This window comes from Pempheris klunzingeri, chromosome 17 (assembly GCF_042242105.1).
Source record: "Pempheris klunzingeri isolate RE-2024b chromosome 17, fPemKlu1.hap1, whole genome shotgun sequence".
In the NCBI taxonomy this organism is placed as follows: Eukaryota; Metazoa; Chordata; class Actinopteri; order Acropomatiformes; family Pempheridae; genus Pempheris; species Pempheris klunzingeri.
In genome coordinates, this window is record NC_092028.1 from 6,867,422 (window position 1) to 6,886,721 (window position 19,300).

The 19,300-nt window shown below is 42.5% G+C and overlaps 1 protein-coding gene across 1 annotated transcript; it reads left to right on the forward strand.

Moving 5' to 3' along the window:
• Positions 1-824: 824 nt before the first annotated feature.
• On the forward strand, positions 825-7,316 carry hoxb7a (homeobox B7a). The gene is made up of 2 exons (XM_070848016.1): positions 825-1,449; positions 6,940-7,316. The coding sequence occupies exons 1-2, from the start codon at positions 891-893 to the stop codon at positions 7,200-7,202; spliced, it is 822 nt and encodes a 273-aa protein (XP_070704117.1). The 5' UTR covers positions 825-890; the 3' UTR covers positions 7,203-7,316.
• Positions 7,317-19,300: the final 11,984 nt, after the last annotated feature.

A 19,300-nucleotide genomic window follows, 5' to 3' on the forward strand; every position in this document is an offset into this window, starting at 1 on the left:
TCTTTATGTTTTGATTATTATAAATTCAAGTGGGATGCGGTATTTTGTTAACCACAGCAGTCGCAATCCTTCATTCGGCGTCATTGCAGATTGATTTTCACAGTGGCGTGTTTGACTGCTTCCATAAACGCCCCTTACTTCTGCGATGCTGTTTACACATTCTCATCTGTTCCTCTGCCTGCAGTGACCAGTCAACAGCGGTGCGCTGTACACTGCGAGCAAACAACAGCCTGTTTTGTTCTGCTGTGCATGTGTGGTCTCCACAAAGTGTGAGTCGAGATAAGATGACTGTTGATGAAAACAGTAGAAATCTTCTCGGTAACTTTACGCAATACGCCGAGAGCCATTCCATTCCAAGTCTAATCAATACCACATCTAATAGTGTTTTCCGCTTTTTTCGCAAGGCTTAACCCGCTTCCAACCTGACGATCGTGACAGATAAGATTTAAGTTTCAGCTGGATGTTTGTCAGCCTCAGCCGTTTTTCTGTAGCTCAACGTTGTTTGGTGATTAGTGGACACGTTCTGAGCTGCTGCGTATTGACCTTATTGTATAGATTGTATAGAATGCTGTGTCTGTGTGTGTGTGTGTGTGTGTGTGTGTGTGTGTGTGTGTGTGTGTGTCGCAGCGGTCAATCCCACTGTGTTGCAGTTCATTTCTTCCATTATAGTTTTGCATCCGGAGGGAAACCCCGTCGGCCATTGGACATCTTGACATCACATGGACCCGAGGTCATGTGGTCCGCGAGGCGATGGGAGGGAGCGAAAGAGCAGAGTGGGGTGGGGTGTTTTTGTGTAAATCTAGACAGCAATACCCCACCAATAATTCAAGCTGCCTCGTAAAAAGTCGACATTAAAGCGCCCCGGGCCTACAAATCACCAGAGCCAAATTATGAGTTCGCTTGACTTCGCCAATGTGCTGTTTTCCAAATACCAACAAGCTGCTGCGAGCTGCTCCGCTCGGCTCTTAACAGATTCTCCAACTTCTCCCTTTCCGTCTTCCTCTGCCGATCCTGCCGTGCCTTCTTCGTGCGCTCTCGTGTTCGGCGAATACCACGTCAATGTCTCCAGTGGGAGAGGCAGCGGAAGGCTCCCTTTCCTTCCCCCCTCCTCTTCCTCATCTCCGTCCTCCTTCTTTCCCTCCTCCTCTTCTTCCTCATCGTCCTGTTTATCTCTTACGGGACTGAACCGGAGCAGCGGGAGTACACAGCCGGGCGCGCATCCTTTCAACCCCAATGAAGTGACCAAAGCAGGGGCTTGTAGCACGCGGGCAGCCGGGCCACTGTGCTCCTCGCTTCAGGGATGCGCAGAGGAGCGCTTCTCCGCTCAGCCTCAGCTCTACCCACTGACCGCCAGGCTCCCTGATCCGGCCTGCAGGAGGCAGAATAGCCTGGAGCAACAGGAGCGACATGAGGACGGGTTGCGGATTTACCCCTGGATGAGAAGCTCAGGTGAAGAGACAGAGGAGGAGGGTGGTGGGTGAGTGGGCATTGAAAAGTGAAGAGAGTTGATGAGATAATTTGCGAGGCCTCAAAGGTGAGATGGAGGGAGGGGGCGGGAGGACGGTATTTTTACGTAGAAGAGTGTGTGTGTGTGTGTGTGTGTGTGTGTGTGTGAGAGAGAGAGAGAGAGAGAGAGAGAGGAGTGAGTGGGTGGGGGTGTGGGATGTTATTAGTTCGACCCAATAATTACGTTAAACACTCTTTAAACGGTTGGCCCGGTTGCGCAGCGGCCACTGCCAGTAGCTCAACTATGCCCGTCTCTTTCTCTCTGTCAGTTTTTTTACAACCTCTTTCTCTCTTTGCGGATCTTTAATGGCTCTGCGACCTCCATAAAACCATAATTTAAGACTTGGTGAATATTCATTAGGCGGTATTGTGTTTTAAGAGGTGGGCAGCGGAGGAGCGCAGAGGTGGCTGGAGTATTTACCCCAAAATGTTTGGAAGTGAAGAAAAGTTCAAAAGCCTCCAAAAGAAAGAAAGTCCTATCATGGTTAGCGCTCATATTCAGCCTTCATCTTTCCCTCTCTTTGCTGATAGTTTTGTGTTTTTCTGTCAGTACTAGCTGGCACACTGGAAGCCCATTGTGCCATTGTACTGTCACTACAATCCGCTAATACTATAAACACTATAAATTAGCAGATGGGCTTGATCTAATGCCTACCCTTTCCCCCGATTGTAAACTGTCTTTGTGCGGCAGCAGCGGGCTGCAGGCTGAATAGGTGTGGGGCCTCGGAGCCTCGAACCACAACAAACCCACACAGCTCAAAGAACACTTTTATGCTTGCGTTAAAATACTGAATGGTTGCACGTAAAAAAATCTGGTGAGAGTGTTCACTCAAGGTCACTTTGAGATTATTTTTTGGAGAAATCAGGTCCCTCCTCATTAGCATGAATTTCCTGGCAGCTACGGCTTTTCGTCGTAGCTGGGTGACTCATTAATTTCGGCCACCTTACTTATCCGACTGCCGTGTGTGTGTGTGTGTGTGTGTGTGTGTGTGTGCCCTATTATACACTTAAGCCCCCAGTGTTTTGTGGAGCTATTTGGATGGACACCACAGGGTGAACAACACTTTTCTGAACTATGTTGTCGTTACTGACCAAACTAAAAGTGTCAAAATATTTGTTGGGTGATGGTTGAGGCTAGGGGTCAGGGATAGGTTAGTGTTTTTTAGTTACAGTATACATTGTGTCTATGAGAAGTCACCACAAAGATGGCGAAACATACACTGTGTGTGTGGAATAGAGAGGGAACTCAACCATTATGTGTGAGTGTATTTCATTTGGTATGAGGAAGATATTGAAAATATGAAAAATGAAATTGACCATGGAATTAAAAGTATTTTATTTGCTTGCGTTTCAGGCTCCTAAAGCCAGACTTATAAAAACATTCGTTAGGAGCGTTCTGAAAATAAAAGTGACAGAGATTATTAAAAAAGTTATACACAACAACAAAATCAAATAAAACAAGTAATACACACATTTCCATGACCAGGATGTGAGGAAAAGCATTTTCCAGTCCGGGTTTCAATAAGATAATAATACCTAATAATCACATGCCACACATTTTCAATATCCAGATTGATTCCCAGCACCACACAACATAAAACAGAATGCAAAGTTTGGGAGGACAAATGTTTTGTATTACAGGAAAATATAAAAGAAGTGAATAAATCACACACACAATATGAAGGGAGCGTAAAATGTATTTAGTATAAACCTTTATCTATGTCTGTATGTGTGTGTGTGTGTGTGTGTGTAGAGAGAGAGAGAGAGGAGGGGGGGTTGTACGGGTTGAATCAGCCAGCCTGTACAATGAATTTACAGATTTTAATTTAGATCTGATTCCAGTTCAAGACTCAGACGATGATTGAGGGGGGGGGGATTCCCGGATGTTCCCGTTAACGCCGGCGGATAAGACGCACGTTCACACATAAACACCCCACTCGCTGCTTGTTTTATGAATGTATCATTGTCTATTGCTCTGTGTGTGTGTGTGTGTGTGTGTGTGTGTGTGTGTGTGTGTGTTTATCAGCCAACATCTGCATGCAACGCCGACCAAAGTACGTTTTGTATTAATATAATGAGAAATTTATCTATTTATTTATTATACATAATCCAGGTAGCCACAAGGTTCGTCAGCAAGTAAGAAGAAATGGGGAGACTGGGGAGAGAGAATGAAAGAGAGCACAGTACAGTACAGTCCCCTCTTGTTGTTGGAGCTCGAGGGCGAATAAATCTCCCATGAAAGCAGAAAAAAATCTCTCTCTCTCTCACACACACACACACACACACACACACACACACACACACACACACACACACACACACACACACAGCCACAAAGTATCACTTCGCTATGCAGCAGAAAAGGAAATGGTACGCAGATAAACACACATACTCACCTAGACATATTTAATCACACACACTTCCACGCTGTTGACACTCTGTCACCCACACATAGTGAATACTGCTTTCAATAAACTGTGGCCCGCGGACCCACACTAGAGGAGGCGTTGCAAGCAGAGGGATGACTGTGTGGACAGAAAATCTAACTGAGGGGTTTGAAGGCACAAATGTGCGTTGTGTGTAAATACAGGTAACTTGCGCGCTTGTTTCAGAGGATTAAATGGACTTTGTGACGGTATGTGAGTGTAAAACACGTTTCATATGGAATGTGTTTTGTGTTCTGACGAGTCTTTGAATGCTTTGATCAAATCTAGTAGAAAGGGAGAACTGGAAGTATGTTTATAGAGATATGATATATATTTTCAGTAGTGTTATATCTTATTTACAGTTACAGATAGTTACACTCTCCCTCTCTCTCTCTCTCCTTCAATCGGTATCTATTGTTAGGGACATAATAAAAGAGAGCTCGATTAAGATTAAAGAGAAGACAATGAAATATCAGTTTTCATTTACATGAATACGAAACAAATAAACAAAAGTAAAAACACTTAATGAAAAATCAATATAATATCTTCAAATAGCGGTAAAAGCATGGGGGGGGGGGGTAAATGGACAAATACAACTTTCCTCTGATGTGTATTTTGCAACAAGTAGAAATTAAGTAAAACATCACAAAGAGAGATGCAGAAAATTAAAGTAGAGCTGAAGCTAGAAAGCACGTGACACGTGTGTGTGTATGTGTGTGTGTGTGTGTGTGTGTGCATGTGTGAAAGAAAGAGTAATAGCTGCCGTTAAAAACCACAGCCAGAAATACACTGAACAACAAAGAAAAAATTCACCTTAAAGTCTTCATCATAGACCGGACCTGCCTTCCCCTGCAGATTTTCATATTTTCTGTATATAGTCCCATAAATTACATTCTCTGTTCATTGTACTTCTTGACACAAGGGGTTGAGATACTGTTTCCAAACCACTGCCAGGAATAACATTCTACTGGAGAAATACTGGAATCAGCCTGTAAAATACCCACCATGTGTTTTTTAAATTGTAGAATAAAAATTGCAAAGAACATGACCTCAGTGTCCTCAGTAGCAGCTCCAGCTGCTCTGTGTGCAGCAGTCCTTCAGCTAGTGCAGCAAACTCTTGCCAGTGTCAAATTACTGCTAAGGAAGGGATGTGCATGGAAAGCCGGTAGTCTTTGCAGGAGAAGACCTGAAATCATTATCAAAGGAAAATAAATTCATTTTCTTTATTCAGCTCATTTACAGACGGGAATACAGACGTATGGATAATTTATGTCCCAGAGATTTATGTCAAATGTGGGGAACGGTATCTGCAAACGTGGTGGACTATGTCTCTGATTAGCACATACCAAATCATTGTGTCCTGCAATGGTTGAAGAAGTCCAAATGTTTACATTTCACATTGTCCATCTGACGACTTAACATGATCCTCGTTTCTCCTCTCATCTGCTCGCTGTTCCATCCTGTGAGAATTCCAACAGAAAATCTTCCATCACACATTTATGAGTCCTCACTAAACACCAGCTAATGCTGGTAAGGTCCACAAAAGCCCAGGATGATTCTTTACAGCCTGGCCAGAGCTTTTTTATTGCTGCTCAGATGACTAGCAGTGTGAGTGAGAGGCTGTTCAGAGATTCCACAGTAGAAACAGCAGAAACATGCTACAAAGGCTTAAAGCTGTTAAGTGAGTTTTCCGTTTAGAATTTTTTTTTAAAAAAAATGCTGAGATTAAACAGCTTCACAGCAATATCCACACCTCAAACTTTAATTTCAGTTTGCCCTGACTCCTCCGAATCCCAGAGATTCAAATGAAGGAGTTTTCTTTCCACAGGGAATCTGCAGGGGAAAAGAATCTAGACATTTGTGTGGCCTGCAGACGACCCCTGGGCTGTGAAAATGAGACCCAGTTTTTCTTTAATGTTAAGACACCGTGTGACCTCATGAAGACTGAAGGTCAGCATGGTTTCTGTGGTCTTGCTCAGCACTGACTCCTGCACAGCCCACAAGAGGGGCAAGGGATTTTAAAATGTTTAATTCTTTTTCTTTGAATGTCTCTGTGACTGTTAATTCAGGAAAACTGCGACTGGAAGCTCCTTCATAGAGCACCAGCAACCACAGACTCTGCGCCCCTTTCCAATCCTTTAATTATGTCGTTGACTTAAATCTGCGTACATCTCCTTAAAGGCTAAACACTGTGAAGAAAATTGTGGGCATTGGCCCAGGCAGACAGCAGCTGAGCCCACAGTTTAGCCACATGATTTAGAATTGCCTCACCTTGTTAACAAAGCCACAAATCAAAAGTGTTTGTCAGGAAGTGGAGATGGCAACAATTGGCTACAAGGTTTGAAGTGAGACTAGTGACCTCACTTCAGTTCAGCAGTTTGTGGATTCCAGTTTTAGATTGCTGGAACTTTACAGTTACTGATGTTGGTGCAGTGCCTATTACCCCCTGCTCACTGTCATGTCACTGATATGTCTTATATATAGTACAGTGTAGTATAGCATATATAGTTTAACCTACTTCCAGAACACATTTCATCAGGAAAGTTAGGAATGCTAGAATTAAAATTCTAATTGTCAGTCTAATCATCTATCCACAGAACTGTCTATGATCTATCATTATAACATTCTGCAAATTAAGTAAATTATTTTGGTCTGGTCTCATCTTTTGTTTTTATTTTGCTGTCTTCGAGCACCTAATTCAGCTAAATAGTGCTTTTTATTTTATTTTTAACCTATATCAGAATTTTGACTTAATATTTCATCATGCATACTCACAGTAGTACTCACAGTAGTATTTCTTTTTGTCATTCCTAACATTGTTTTCTTCACTAGAACTAATATTTTAATCTAAAAAAAAAGGGGGCCTATGTTTCACATAAATAAAACGACATAATAAATCAAAACTAAGATGTTGCAGAAATGCATTTATTGTGGTTTTTGTGCTCAGGCTGCAACAGAAAACTGTGAGTAAGGATAATATTTCATACACTTAATGCTGTGTGTGCAGGTGCCGACAGAAGGCGCGGCCGGCAGACCTACACCCGCTACCAGACTCTGGAGCTGGAGAAGGAGTTCCACTTCAATCGGTACCTCACGCGGCGGCGGCGGATCGAGATCGCGCACGCGCTCTGCCTCACGGAGAGGCAGATCAAGATCTGGTTCCAGAACCGGAGGATGAAGTGGAAGAAGGAGAACAGAGTGACCGGGAGCGGCTCCCCAACAGCAGTTCTACCGACTGCTGAAGAAGAAGAGGATGAGGAGGAGGAGTGATCATGATGACTCTACTGGACTCTCTAAGATAAGAAATAATGAGGTTTTCTTGGCAATTTCTCGAATTACTTTTTCATCAGTGATATAGACCTAGAGATAGCCTACTGAAATTAGAGTGACCTTTGCCCTACAGTCATTTCACATATTATATTATATTATATTATATTATATTATATTATATTATATTATATTATATTATATTATATTATATTATATTATATTATATTATATTATATTATATTATATTATATTATATTATATTATGCAAAGTAAGATACACAGACTATTTACTGGGCTCCACTCTGTCATTAGGATTTTAGAAACACTGAGGTCATGAGTCCAAATCGAGTCTTTTTGCCTGATCACCAACCAAAACTCTATACAGGATTATCAATATCTAATATTTATTAATCTAAGTTTGAACAGCTATTAATCGTCCTCATGGTCTAATTGTTGCAAACCTTCTCTGTGTGTTTCTATGGGGAATGCCACCTTTTTGAAGATAATGTCAGTGAGGGTATGATCTAAGTGTAATCAGTGTTAGCCAACACTGTCACCACTTTCCATTTGTGTAGAAAGAAAGAATGTGGGTTTGATCCTTTTCCTACTTGCTTATATTTCAGTTACGGGGCTGCTGATTCGGATACAGACTGTTTAGAGTGTACTGAGTTGAATGCGGAGACACCCAGTATAATAACTGATAGCAATCTTACACATGTCTCTGATGGCACAACAAATGCAAGTAGCCCCATTAATCAACAGTGAGGTTATTTTTTTTTATTCTGTGATTGACTATGAAATAACAGTTTTTGGCCTTTGGCACATTTTAAGGGTTGTTTGAAAGTCGGTTCCTCTGGGGTTTAGCTCTTGGATTACATGCTGTAAAAATAACAAAAATGAATAATAAAGGATTTATTTGTCATTGCTTTCTGTGTTCATGTTGTGTGAGCTGAATATCTTCACACTACTCATTTTTTTATGTTAATAAAGAACATTGACTACAATGAGCTTGTTGTCGTGTCTCTCCTTGTGTCTTTCGTCTGGAAATATTTCAAACTTGCAACTGATAAAGATTTTCATATTCTTGTGGATTTGCTGGAAGATAAAACCGCATATTACCGTGGAGCTAAGACTACCACTACAACAATCACCACTTCACTGACATAGTGGTAGTAGTAAATAGAAAGTTTAGGATGATAACAAATCATCGGTAAAGGTGCGAGATAATAACGCCAACATGCGCTTTCCAAAACTAAACTATGTGTCTGGAGAAATCTGCAATTCCACGACACTAATTCCATCCACTCATGACCCAGTTTTGATTTAGATTCCATTGTCCTGTCACTACCGGTATGAGCAGGCTAGCTGTTTCACGAGTATGATATTTGCGTTGCATGCTGGGGATCCTCCTCGCATCTTCTAGATTTATTATTTATTATTTCAAATGTCCAGGTAAAGCTGAAATTTTCACTTGGGCATTTCCGACATTGCGTATGTGACAGATATAACACACACACACACACACACACACACACACACTGCAACTGAATCATTACACTGAGTTCTAACCGTCCTTTATAGGTTTCACTTTGACTTGATAGTGTAATCATTACTTCCACAGATTATAAACCACCGTAATGAGCGCCGAAGCGCTCTTAAAATATCCTCACCTTGTTTACAGGTTTAAAGTATTAATGGGCTTTTACCCCCAACTGTTACAGCTAATGGCTAAATAGCATTCAAAGTCTTGGCATTTACACCTGCATTTCTACCTAGCAGTAATTCCACCAGAACATTTTTTTTAACGAAACATATTTTACATTTGCAATTTTGATACTTACACAAATGATTTTTAAAAGACAGCTCCATCAGCTTATTAAAACAAGAAGACAGTTTTTTTTTCTGACAAACCCTCTTTTGACTGTATTCATTTAGATTTTTAGTTGCTTGGTGAAATGAGAAAGCACCTTGTAACACAGACTGGATACACTTGGCTCCAGTGTCTGGATACGTCACACACGATAAGGACAAATGCCTCTTTGGGATTAAATATCAGTAATATATAAGCTAATTCCTATTGAATTGTACTAGCAAATGCCACGCATCTTTATTATCTAATATATCATTGATACTCTCATGATCAGGCGGCAAATATTTGCTACCGAACGAAAGGATGAAGAGGCTTTTTACATCAGAATCTGACAACACAAACCATATAACGCGGGTGTATGTGTCTCTGTGGAAATCTGCGTTTGCTTTTTTCCAAATGAAAGTGTTCTTGGAATCTTGAGGTTATTTTAGTTGCTTTTAAAACTGAACTCCCTCTACACCGACACCTTACAACACTTCCAGCAACACGCCCAGCTCACCACAAAAACCGCCTTCCCGGGTAAATCCTCCGCCTTTTACCTGAGTTACTTTGTGACTTCGCGCGCCACAACGTGCAGGTTTATTCCACCACGGCATCGAAACGAAATCAGGAGACAGGGTTTGCTTCTAGAAGTCCTCGGCTGTCGGCGGAAACCAAAAAGAGCAATGTAAAGGTGCAGGGCGGTGACGTGTGGGGGATGTTCTTGCAGGTCCTAATGTCTTTATTGCGTCCGTGAAAAGGCCGGAAACCCCAATAAAAGCAACAAACACAAAGAAAGCAACAGAAAGGAAATCTCGTCTGTTTGTGCCTTCTGGTCTGTGTTGCTGCTGTTTTTCGGGTAATTTTTAACTCCACACATTTGCATAGAGGAAGCGTTGGATCCAAGGCTAACCCTGCAGCTTGGAAAGGTCACACGTGGGTCACTTCACGTTTAAAATCAAGTATTCTGGGCTTGAATGGGATACGAATACTGTCTCTGCTAGGAACTATTTTTTTAAAGACCGCGCTTGGTAGCTTATTTTTTTACAATGCAGACAGAAGAAGACTGTGATGATGCAGACTGAGGAAACCAGATAAAACAGGAAGCAGTCGTAGCGGCATTGGCCTATATTGTGAAGCGCCAGTCCCGTATGGGTAGCTGCATGTGGGGATGACATCGGACATGTTTTGGCTGTTTCAATGTGGCTAAAACAGATTTGTACGCTGGTTTTGAAAGCCGAGAGTTGTTTAAAATTACGCGCAGAAAATATCGCAAATGATGGATCTGGTCCGTGCGGTGTTATTGCTGCTAAACACATGTTGTTGGTCTTACTGCTGCAAATTAGGCGGCATGTCTCAGTGACAGGATTTCTGATCTCATATAAGTTCCAGGAGACATTCGATTCGGGCTCTGGTTCCGATGTAGTGGAATACATTGAAGCACTTGGGTCACGCAAAGGAAACTGACTCTCTTCCAAACATTAGACATTAAGATCAGCTTCCCTTCATTCGGTGCTCACATCTCTCATTTGAGGCAAAGACCTTCTCCAAGCAGTCCGGGTTAGTTTGAACTGTTTTTCTGCATTTGCAGAGTTGCAGAGCATCCTGCGGCTCCGGGCCTGCAGGCCGTTAAAATGGTGACGCATTGCCGCATTGCGAAACCGCTTTTACGCACGGCTATTCAGGCCCGCACCCCCCACTCAGGTAATACTGTCGTTGTGTCTGCAAATCTCCATCGGACCTAATTTCACTTGGTTCACTTAAAATAATGTGCAGCATCTCATCCTTATTCAGTTCCAAGCAATGGACATCCTTGTCCTTGTCAAAGTAGCTTTCTCTCCAGCCAAACAATAACTTATCAAGATAACAAGTATCCATCACGCAGACTTTAATAATAATAATGAAAAATTCCATCTTCCATCCATGAAACTAAGACTCTGCCAACACAGCAGTGATCTCAGCTCTTCTCATTGTTCAGAGAGAGCCAGACTTCAAAGACACTTTTTTGCCAGGACCTAGCTTACATCTGTTGGCTTGGCCATTGTATAGACCAAGATACTGCAGAGCGTAATCAAACCAGACACAACAGTGGGAGAGAAGGCTTCATATGGAATCATTTTCTCATTCACGCAAACAACGTGTTACTAACGCGGGAATGTCAAGCAGTTCTGATTAAAGTACAATAAACATATAGCTTATTCTGCATTAGCACTGCCAGAATGTGACATGATGTAGTTGGACCTGTTTGTCCTTTTAATCACAAACGAGTTGATCTTTTGAGTTTTAATGCCAACAAATCTGATATGGTTTATACACCTGGCAAGTCCAGCATCATCCAATGAATAAAGTAGCCTGTTGTTAGCACAGCTTAAAGCTGTATGAACGTTAGTCTGTATAAAAACGATGAAGACACGAAGAGAAACACAAGCAGGAGTCCCTATATCTCAGCCTATGTGTGTTTTGTGAGCTGCTGGCTTCTTGTTTTTAAGAGCTGCAGAAATGGAAAATGGCGGCGGAGAGAATAAGAGAAAGGAGAAGGAGCAGCTCCCCTCTAACAGCACTCCATGAAGAAATGCAATAAATTCCTTGTTGTTTTATGAAAATTTACAACTTTGTGATACAAGTTTATGAGTGGCCGCGCGCGGGGATTGGCCGACGGGCTGGTCATGTGGACGCGCTTAACGTGAACATGAACTTTTTATGATTTCCCAAGTGGCTATATTGCTGCTGCACTCCGCTCCGGCCCGAGCAGCCTCCCCTCTTCCCTTGCTCTGCCCGGGGCTCGCGAAGCACCGCGCGGACCCCGGCAACCGTGAGGAAATTAACACCCGGCTATAATTAAAAGGACTGGTTAATGAGAATACTAGTCGTGATTGTGGAAACCGGCACGAGGAGACATTAACGACAACCCGCCCCCTCCCTCCTCCTCCTCCTCCTCTTCCTGCTCTTCCTCCTCCGTTATGGCTCTGTGCTCCGTCTGGTCTCATGCTGCTGTCTACGCTAAATCGGCGGCCCGAGGTGGGTATAGTTCCGTTGTGGTGAGGTGGAGCGGGGGCAAGCCTGCGAGACCCAGTCCTGGAAAACAACCTCAATAACCTCAATATTTTTATTTTTCAATCTTCATTTTTTATTTTTTTTCCTACATTTTATTTAATTTGTTACTTGTCACCGTGGAGATGATGATGATGGTGATGATGATGATGGGGGCGGTGATGAAGATGGCGGCGGTGTTTTGACGAGTGGGTGACAACGGGGAACGTACCCCCTCCAAATCCTCCTCCCCGTCTTCACCTCCTCGCGCAGCCACCTCTCCATCCAATTATCAGCCATCCATCCGGTCCACACATGGTGGGACTGCCTCGTGCCATTCCGGGGCGCCTGACTTCCTGCACGCGGGACAGAGGAGTGAGCTGCAGGTGTGTGGGGCTGGTGACGGATTATCAACAAACGGTAAGAGCTGTTCATTCACGTTCCTGCTCCGGCAGCCCTGCGCGCGCTGCCCTATGCGCATTGTTACGCCACCGAAACAAGTCAGTCTGCAGTGCTGTGCGTGATTCTGCTGCTTCTGGTTGATACATTATCGTTATAAATGAGGTGTTACTTTTCCATCGCAGATTAAAGCATTTCCTCGCTGGATTAGGCTCCATGATGAATTATCCAGATGAATTGCTTCTCTAAATGGTGGGATTAGCTGCCGAAGAGCCATCCATCGGTTAAAACTCGGCTGTTTGAGATCCGGAAGATTAGGTGACGTCTTTTTGCCCCAAGCCGTGTACGGTGTGAGGAGGGAGGGGGTAGATATGTTCATGGGCGTGACGCTGGCTTTAAAGTGACGGAAGGTGTGCTGAATTAGTCAGATCTGGATTGTGAAGTTACTCGTTTTATCCTTTTTTATTTGGAGAGAAACGAGCCCTCGGTGTGTGCACAGTGTCTTATTTGATGTCCAGATATCACAGCTGTCCATTGCGGTCCCCTTTTCTTTCGCTGTGTTTTGATCCTCCCTTTTGTGCTCTGTGTGTGTTGCTTTACTTCCAGATCTACTTTGAAAAGCTTCTTGATTCTGGCAGCTGACTGACAGCCTGTGTGTGTGTGTGTGTGTGTGTGTGTGTGTGTGTGTGTGTGTACAGACACAGGAATGTTTTTCTGTCTCGGCCCGTCCAGCCCACTTTTATGACTTTGTTTCCCCTTCTCATTTCCTCCCTGCGGCAGTTTGTTTTTTTTCTTCAGCTAACAGGCCAGGACACCGCCCAACAAACCCCCACCTAGCAGTATGCACATTCACAAACACATCTGCAGGTCTGTCTGTCTGTCCGTCCTCTCTTTGGTCTCCAATTTGTTACTGTCTCAAATATCAAACAGTTCCACTGGAGGGAATCCCTGTATGCACACACACACACACACACAGGCACACACACACACACACACACACTGATATATGTGAAGATTTTTTTCCCCTGGCATGATAATAATTTCTCAGAGTTTTCACAATCTTTGCACATTTTTATGTTTTACACTTATTCCTAAATTGGCTTATCTCGTAGCTAATAAGTTTGTAATTTTCTGTATTGGATATCACTCATCTCCAAATTCATGGAGGCCACTATAATATAGGCCAACAGCCACGGGCTGGTAAGCAGCTGACACTACTTGCTAGCTAATAGAAATAAAATAAAGCCTAGTAGGCTATTATTATCATCATTATTAATATCATTATTATTTTCATTGTTATTATCATCATTATTATTATTAGCAGAACTGTGTATTGCTTGCTTGTGGGCTAGTACCTACTAATACTGACAACGGCAGTGTATAGAACGACGTGCAGCCAAGCGAAGATTCGGGACAAGAGTAGCTCTGATATAGATAAAATATTTCCATAACCTAGAAATAATCTCTGGAAAACGTGTCAGAAAACGTGCCATTGGCAAGGTGTGATGTGGTGATAGACGGTAAACAGGATCAGGTCTTCAGTAACTTTATTTATAGAACTTTTCGAGGTCAATCACAAAACACACTCACATACATATCTATAAAATATACATTCAAATTCAACATTTTGGATAGCTTTACCCACTGGCCGCTGCTACTCCCGCCTGATTCCATGGGTGAACACGGACAAGCGATCATACATCCACTGAGTGTTGGCTAACACAGCTTGAAACACGGCTTTCCGTTCAGGTGGAAGATGGCACACTGCGTATCACTGCTGGGGGAAATATAGGATACATACACATCCAGGCTGCAATGTGAATCTGAAAGCAATACAGATACTGCTCCTCCTTTCGGAACCAATAAAAGCAATAACATTATCTTCAGTTATCAAAATATAATCAGATGGTTGGGAAATAATATTCATGTTCGTGTTCTATCATATCCATATCATAATCATCCATCACCAAATAACAACCTCCACATCGGACAATTCTGCAAATCTCGGATCATTTATGTGCCAACGTCTGTGTCTGTGTCTGTCTGTGTCTGTGTCTATGTCTGTGTATGTGTCTGTGTATGTGTATGTGTATGTGTATGTGATGCTGCTCATATAAGCAGATCGAACTTAATTTTCATAAACCAGTTCCTACTTTCATTGTCACAGCTCGGGCCGTTTATAAAACCCCGTTAGGAGAGACAGGGAATAAGAACGAAGACAAAGAAACACAGCACACAGCCTGGATTTGTCATGTTAATATTGGTCGCAATGTATTTTATAGAATAAAAATGGCGTACTTCATCTATCAATATGGTATTTTAAGTAGGTCCAATCTTGTTTCAGACAAGATCGTGGTTTACCCGATATGAAACGTGTCTAAAAGTCTTTTACTATTGTTGATATTGTTGTGTCCTTATACTACTGAAGTGGTTGTGTTGTTATTAACAGAAATAACAATGATATAAGCCAAATAAATCAATGTGATTCAAACCTAATAAGCCTAATGGGGTTATTATTACTCTAAAGCCAATTCTGCCTTGTTTTGGGCTAATAGGCCAAACAGAGAATACATGTTGGCCAGCAGCAGCAGTATCCTCTGTTAGAAGTGTGTGCATTTGACGTTTTGAAGTTTATTTAATATAAACACATACACGCATGTACAATCACATCCCCAGTACAGAATATATACAATACAAACACAAACTGTATTATCATACACATGACGTATTCTACCAAATACAGCCTATAGGCAATAACAATAAAAATGTTAAATGCCTATACAGACTAAATCTGAATTATACAGTGACATCAGATTTACAGACTGTGATATATTAATAGATGGCAGGAACACTGTATCAGAGGTTGCTTTCGTCTTCGGACTGAGATGGCTACCATACTATAAACACCATATTGAAGTGAGCAGCCACTGAAGCTGCAGGAGCCGTGGTCACACAGACACCCAGCTAGGACCGTATTGCTGTTCGGCGGCGGGATTACACCAGCAAGCCGCCCGGAATCCCCGACAGGCTCCTGCAAAACGCTCTGGTGCCATCTAGCGTTGTGTTGACAACAGTACCCCCAAGCACTCAGGGTAAGGCCTATTAGTCAAAGACGCACGTTATGCTTCCTGGCGTCAGTGCTGACTGTGTCTCGGTTGTCCCGCAGCTGTGATTTGCTATGGGCAACATGTGTGAGAGTGTGTGTATGGGCTGCATTGTGTAAGCTGCTGGCAAACTGATGATGCACCCGCGACTTTAAACTTTTGTCCTCTTTGGAATGAAACCAGACCATATATGACCAGAGGCAGGGGGCGCGTGCACGTGCGCGCACGAGACCGAGTGGATATTTGTACAACTTTTGCTGGGTAGCTGTTTTTCTCTCTTTCTTTGATGTGAATCCAGCTAATCGCAGATTTGGGACACGTAGGGAGAGAGGACGATAGCAGCCTCTCTCCAACAGGTTCGGCCTGGCTGCTCTTACATTGTACTGGATGAAATCCAAGCACACAGTAAAAAGGTTGAGGATGTACAGTTTGTGCTTCTTGGTCTCTGTGTTGATAAAGAGAGGCAGCCAGCGGCTCCATTGTGCGTATGTGCAAACACACTAACTGTCCGTGCTCAGTGATTTCATCTGTGTCGGCTCCCTCATGTGCAGATCTATGAACCCACCAAAAAACTTGCATCCAAGTGTGTGTGAGTGTGTGTGTGTGTGTGTGTGTGTGTGTGTGTGGTCATTTGAAACACTCTTGTGGAGGGAGGGCGGGGGGAGGTAGTAATCCACGGTGTTGCATTTAATTGACGACTCCCAACATTAATCCAGCATTCAAAATAAACTGCATTAACACTACATTGTCTACATTCAAATCAGATGGAAATGAATGGAAATTGAATATTTTTTTCCCATAGTTATACTATTTCTTTTCTGCTCGACACCCATGTTTTGATTTTCTGTAGGAGATCGTGATTATCCGGACGGCAGTATCAGAGAGTAGCAGCAGTATTCAATTTAATTATTTAGCTGCGTATAAACGATTCACATGCACGCATGTCGGAATGGAAGTGAGGTTCCATCGCGCTTTGGTAATATCAATGGTGAATTAGAAATATGACGATGAATTAGAATATGACGACTATTAATGACTTCTCTCTCTCTCTCTCTGAAATGTATTATTTTTATTTAAAATTTGAACACGTTTCATCACGTGTTACACATTTTAGAATTACTTCTACCCTAATAAATAACACAGACATGTATGTGTGCGTGTCTGCCTCTTTCCTATCTAGCTTAGAGACTTAGAGGAAAAACAAACGGCCGTCTCCGTGATGAGGAATTCATCCGTCGGTTAATCTTTAACTCGTCCCGGGGCCCTTACAGCGGGGTGCTCGCGCCCACCCAGTAACAGTCCGGTGACCTGACCCAGAGCACGAGCTCACGGTGCTGTGAAGGACACAGGCTGCTGGCTCGCGCAGCCTGGAAACGATTAATACATTAAAACAAAAAAGCACCAGTCAGGTAGTTTCTTTCAGTTTGTCATTAACTCGTACAGGAGAGGTCGTGTGTGTGTGTGTGTGTGTGTGTGTGTGTGTGTGTGTGTGTGCGCGCGCTGATGAAGATAATGTGTGTACACTAAAAAAAACAGAGCAGTTTTAGGTGAAGTCCCACTTTTCTTGATTTGGTTCAACAAACGGAAGAACTGCTCACCGCCAATAAGCATGTCATGAAGTACTGGCTTAGAAGTTCCTCGACTTTGGAACAATTTTCAATATATTCATCAGCCTATTTAAAAAAAAAAACACCTTTTTCATCATGATTAGACTATTTCTCAGTTTGTCTTTCTTTTCGGCAATGTGGAGTTTTGAAATGTGTTTCAACGGCTTCACAATGCAATTAACCAAAAACACAATTTACGAGTTTAAAGTTGAATATATGTCAGAAATAGCTCTGTGAGTTATTATATTTAGAAAACCCTGCCTCCGCTGTCTTTCAATAAAAGGAATATTCCAAAAAAAATAATCTAGTGTAGTCCTCTCCCTGCAATGCTTTAGATCTAAATATGCTTTAAAAAGGAAAAGAAGTGCAAGTAAAAAATACACAGCGAGGGTTTAATTTAATAGACAGCTGATAGTTCCCGTTGCTTGTTGATAACACTGAGTTGAAATGAAATGCTGGAGATTTGAACCGCAGATGACCTGTACAGTGCCCGTGTGTGTGTGTGTGTGTGTGTGTGTGTGTGTGTGTGTGTGTGTGGAGGGGGGGGGGGTATGCAAGTGCGTTCCTTGTGTGCAGCACAGCGCGTTTGTTCATCTGCTGTTTGCTGCGGGCCTGTTTTTCAGTTCGTCGCCATTCCTTGGACTTTACAAGGAGTCATAAACGGTCATAAAGCCATAAAAGTCTCGAGGTCTCTCTCTCTCTCTCTCTCTCTCTCTCACACACACACACACACACACACACACGAGGTGAAAAAGAGCCATAAAGCTATAAAGCAGCAGTCTGACTTCAGATTTAACTGTCGATAATCTCTGTTAAGTTTCTCGGGATCCAGTTCATTCTTAGCTGTTTACTTTTGCACCAGTGTGATTTACTGCTCGGGGAGAGCCTGCATCACGCTTCAAACCACATCCGCTATGAAAACTAGCCACTTGAATATCACCCTGCCGAAATGAAAACCTTATACAAACTCTTGTACACAATTTACGTTTATATACATATAGATATATATATATCTATGTATTTATGTATAATAAAATTAGATACCGCACGCCTTGCTTCACAAAAGTCGTCCAAACTTACTGCCTTTCTGAAAAGCCATAATGTCAAATGCTTTGACCACAAGTATTAAAAACTACAGCAACAGCGGGCCCACTTCTTTCAGGCTGGAGGGTTCACTTCGTTATCTACAGGAGGAGACATACACAACACAGAGGACTGTACTGTCTCCCTTAATTAGACCTACATCTCTTATCTCTTATCTCTCTTATCCTTTTATGTTTCTCCCAATCTCTCTCTCTCTCTCACACACACACACACACACACACACACACACACACACACACACACACACACACACGCACACACACGCATAGGAACTGCTGCTTCCAATCGGGCAGCTTTGGAAATACTTTCCAGCCTCCGTTTCCGGTTCCGAGCGTTCCTCTCTCTCACTGACGTGCCGTTTGTCACTCACTTCTCCCCAAAACTGCGACACACCTGCAAACAACAGTGCGCTTATTACAATAGGCTGCACACACAGCTCGCTCCAAGGCTGCTGGGCGAGCGATTCAACACAGCCACATGATATTTATAGCAGGGATGACCCGCACTGTTGCATTCAAGTTTTGTTGAGCGGAGTAACTTTAGCCTGCTGGGCCTTCACTACGGCTAAAGGGCTTACTTACTTACTTAGATAAGCCAATGTTAGCGTTTTCTTGCTGTTAACTGTTTGCAGCTAGAGCTGCTGGCCTATTTCTATACCTCAATGATAAACTTCCACATGGCTTTAAAGAATGTGACGCTACAATGCAAGACTTCTTCTTATTATCCTGCATAAGTGTCATACAGTTTCATGTTATATCTAGATTTTCATTAAGAGCATGTAGGTCTATTAGGACCATTTCAAAACATGCCATAATACCACATGATGTCACTAGGCTTATAGAAAGCTCATTAATATGACTTAAAAGTGTCTGAAAGTTTAAATACAATTTCATGAGGTAACAATTAATAATAGGCCCTCATCTTACATATCTTACATTATTAGATAAACGACAAACCTGCTTTAGTAAATATGTATATATAAATATAAACATGTACTGAAAAAGT

Coding starts and splice junctions, on each gene's coding strand:
- hoxb7a (XM_070848016.1), top strand. CDS start 891: ATGAGTTCGCTTGACTTCGCCAATGTGCTGTTTTCCAAATACCAACAA. Junction 1,450..6,939: donor CCCCTGGATGAGAAGCTCAG/GTGAAGAGACAG, acceptor CTGTGTGTGCAG/GTGCCGACAGAAGGCGCGGC.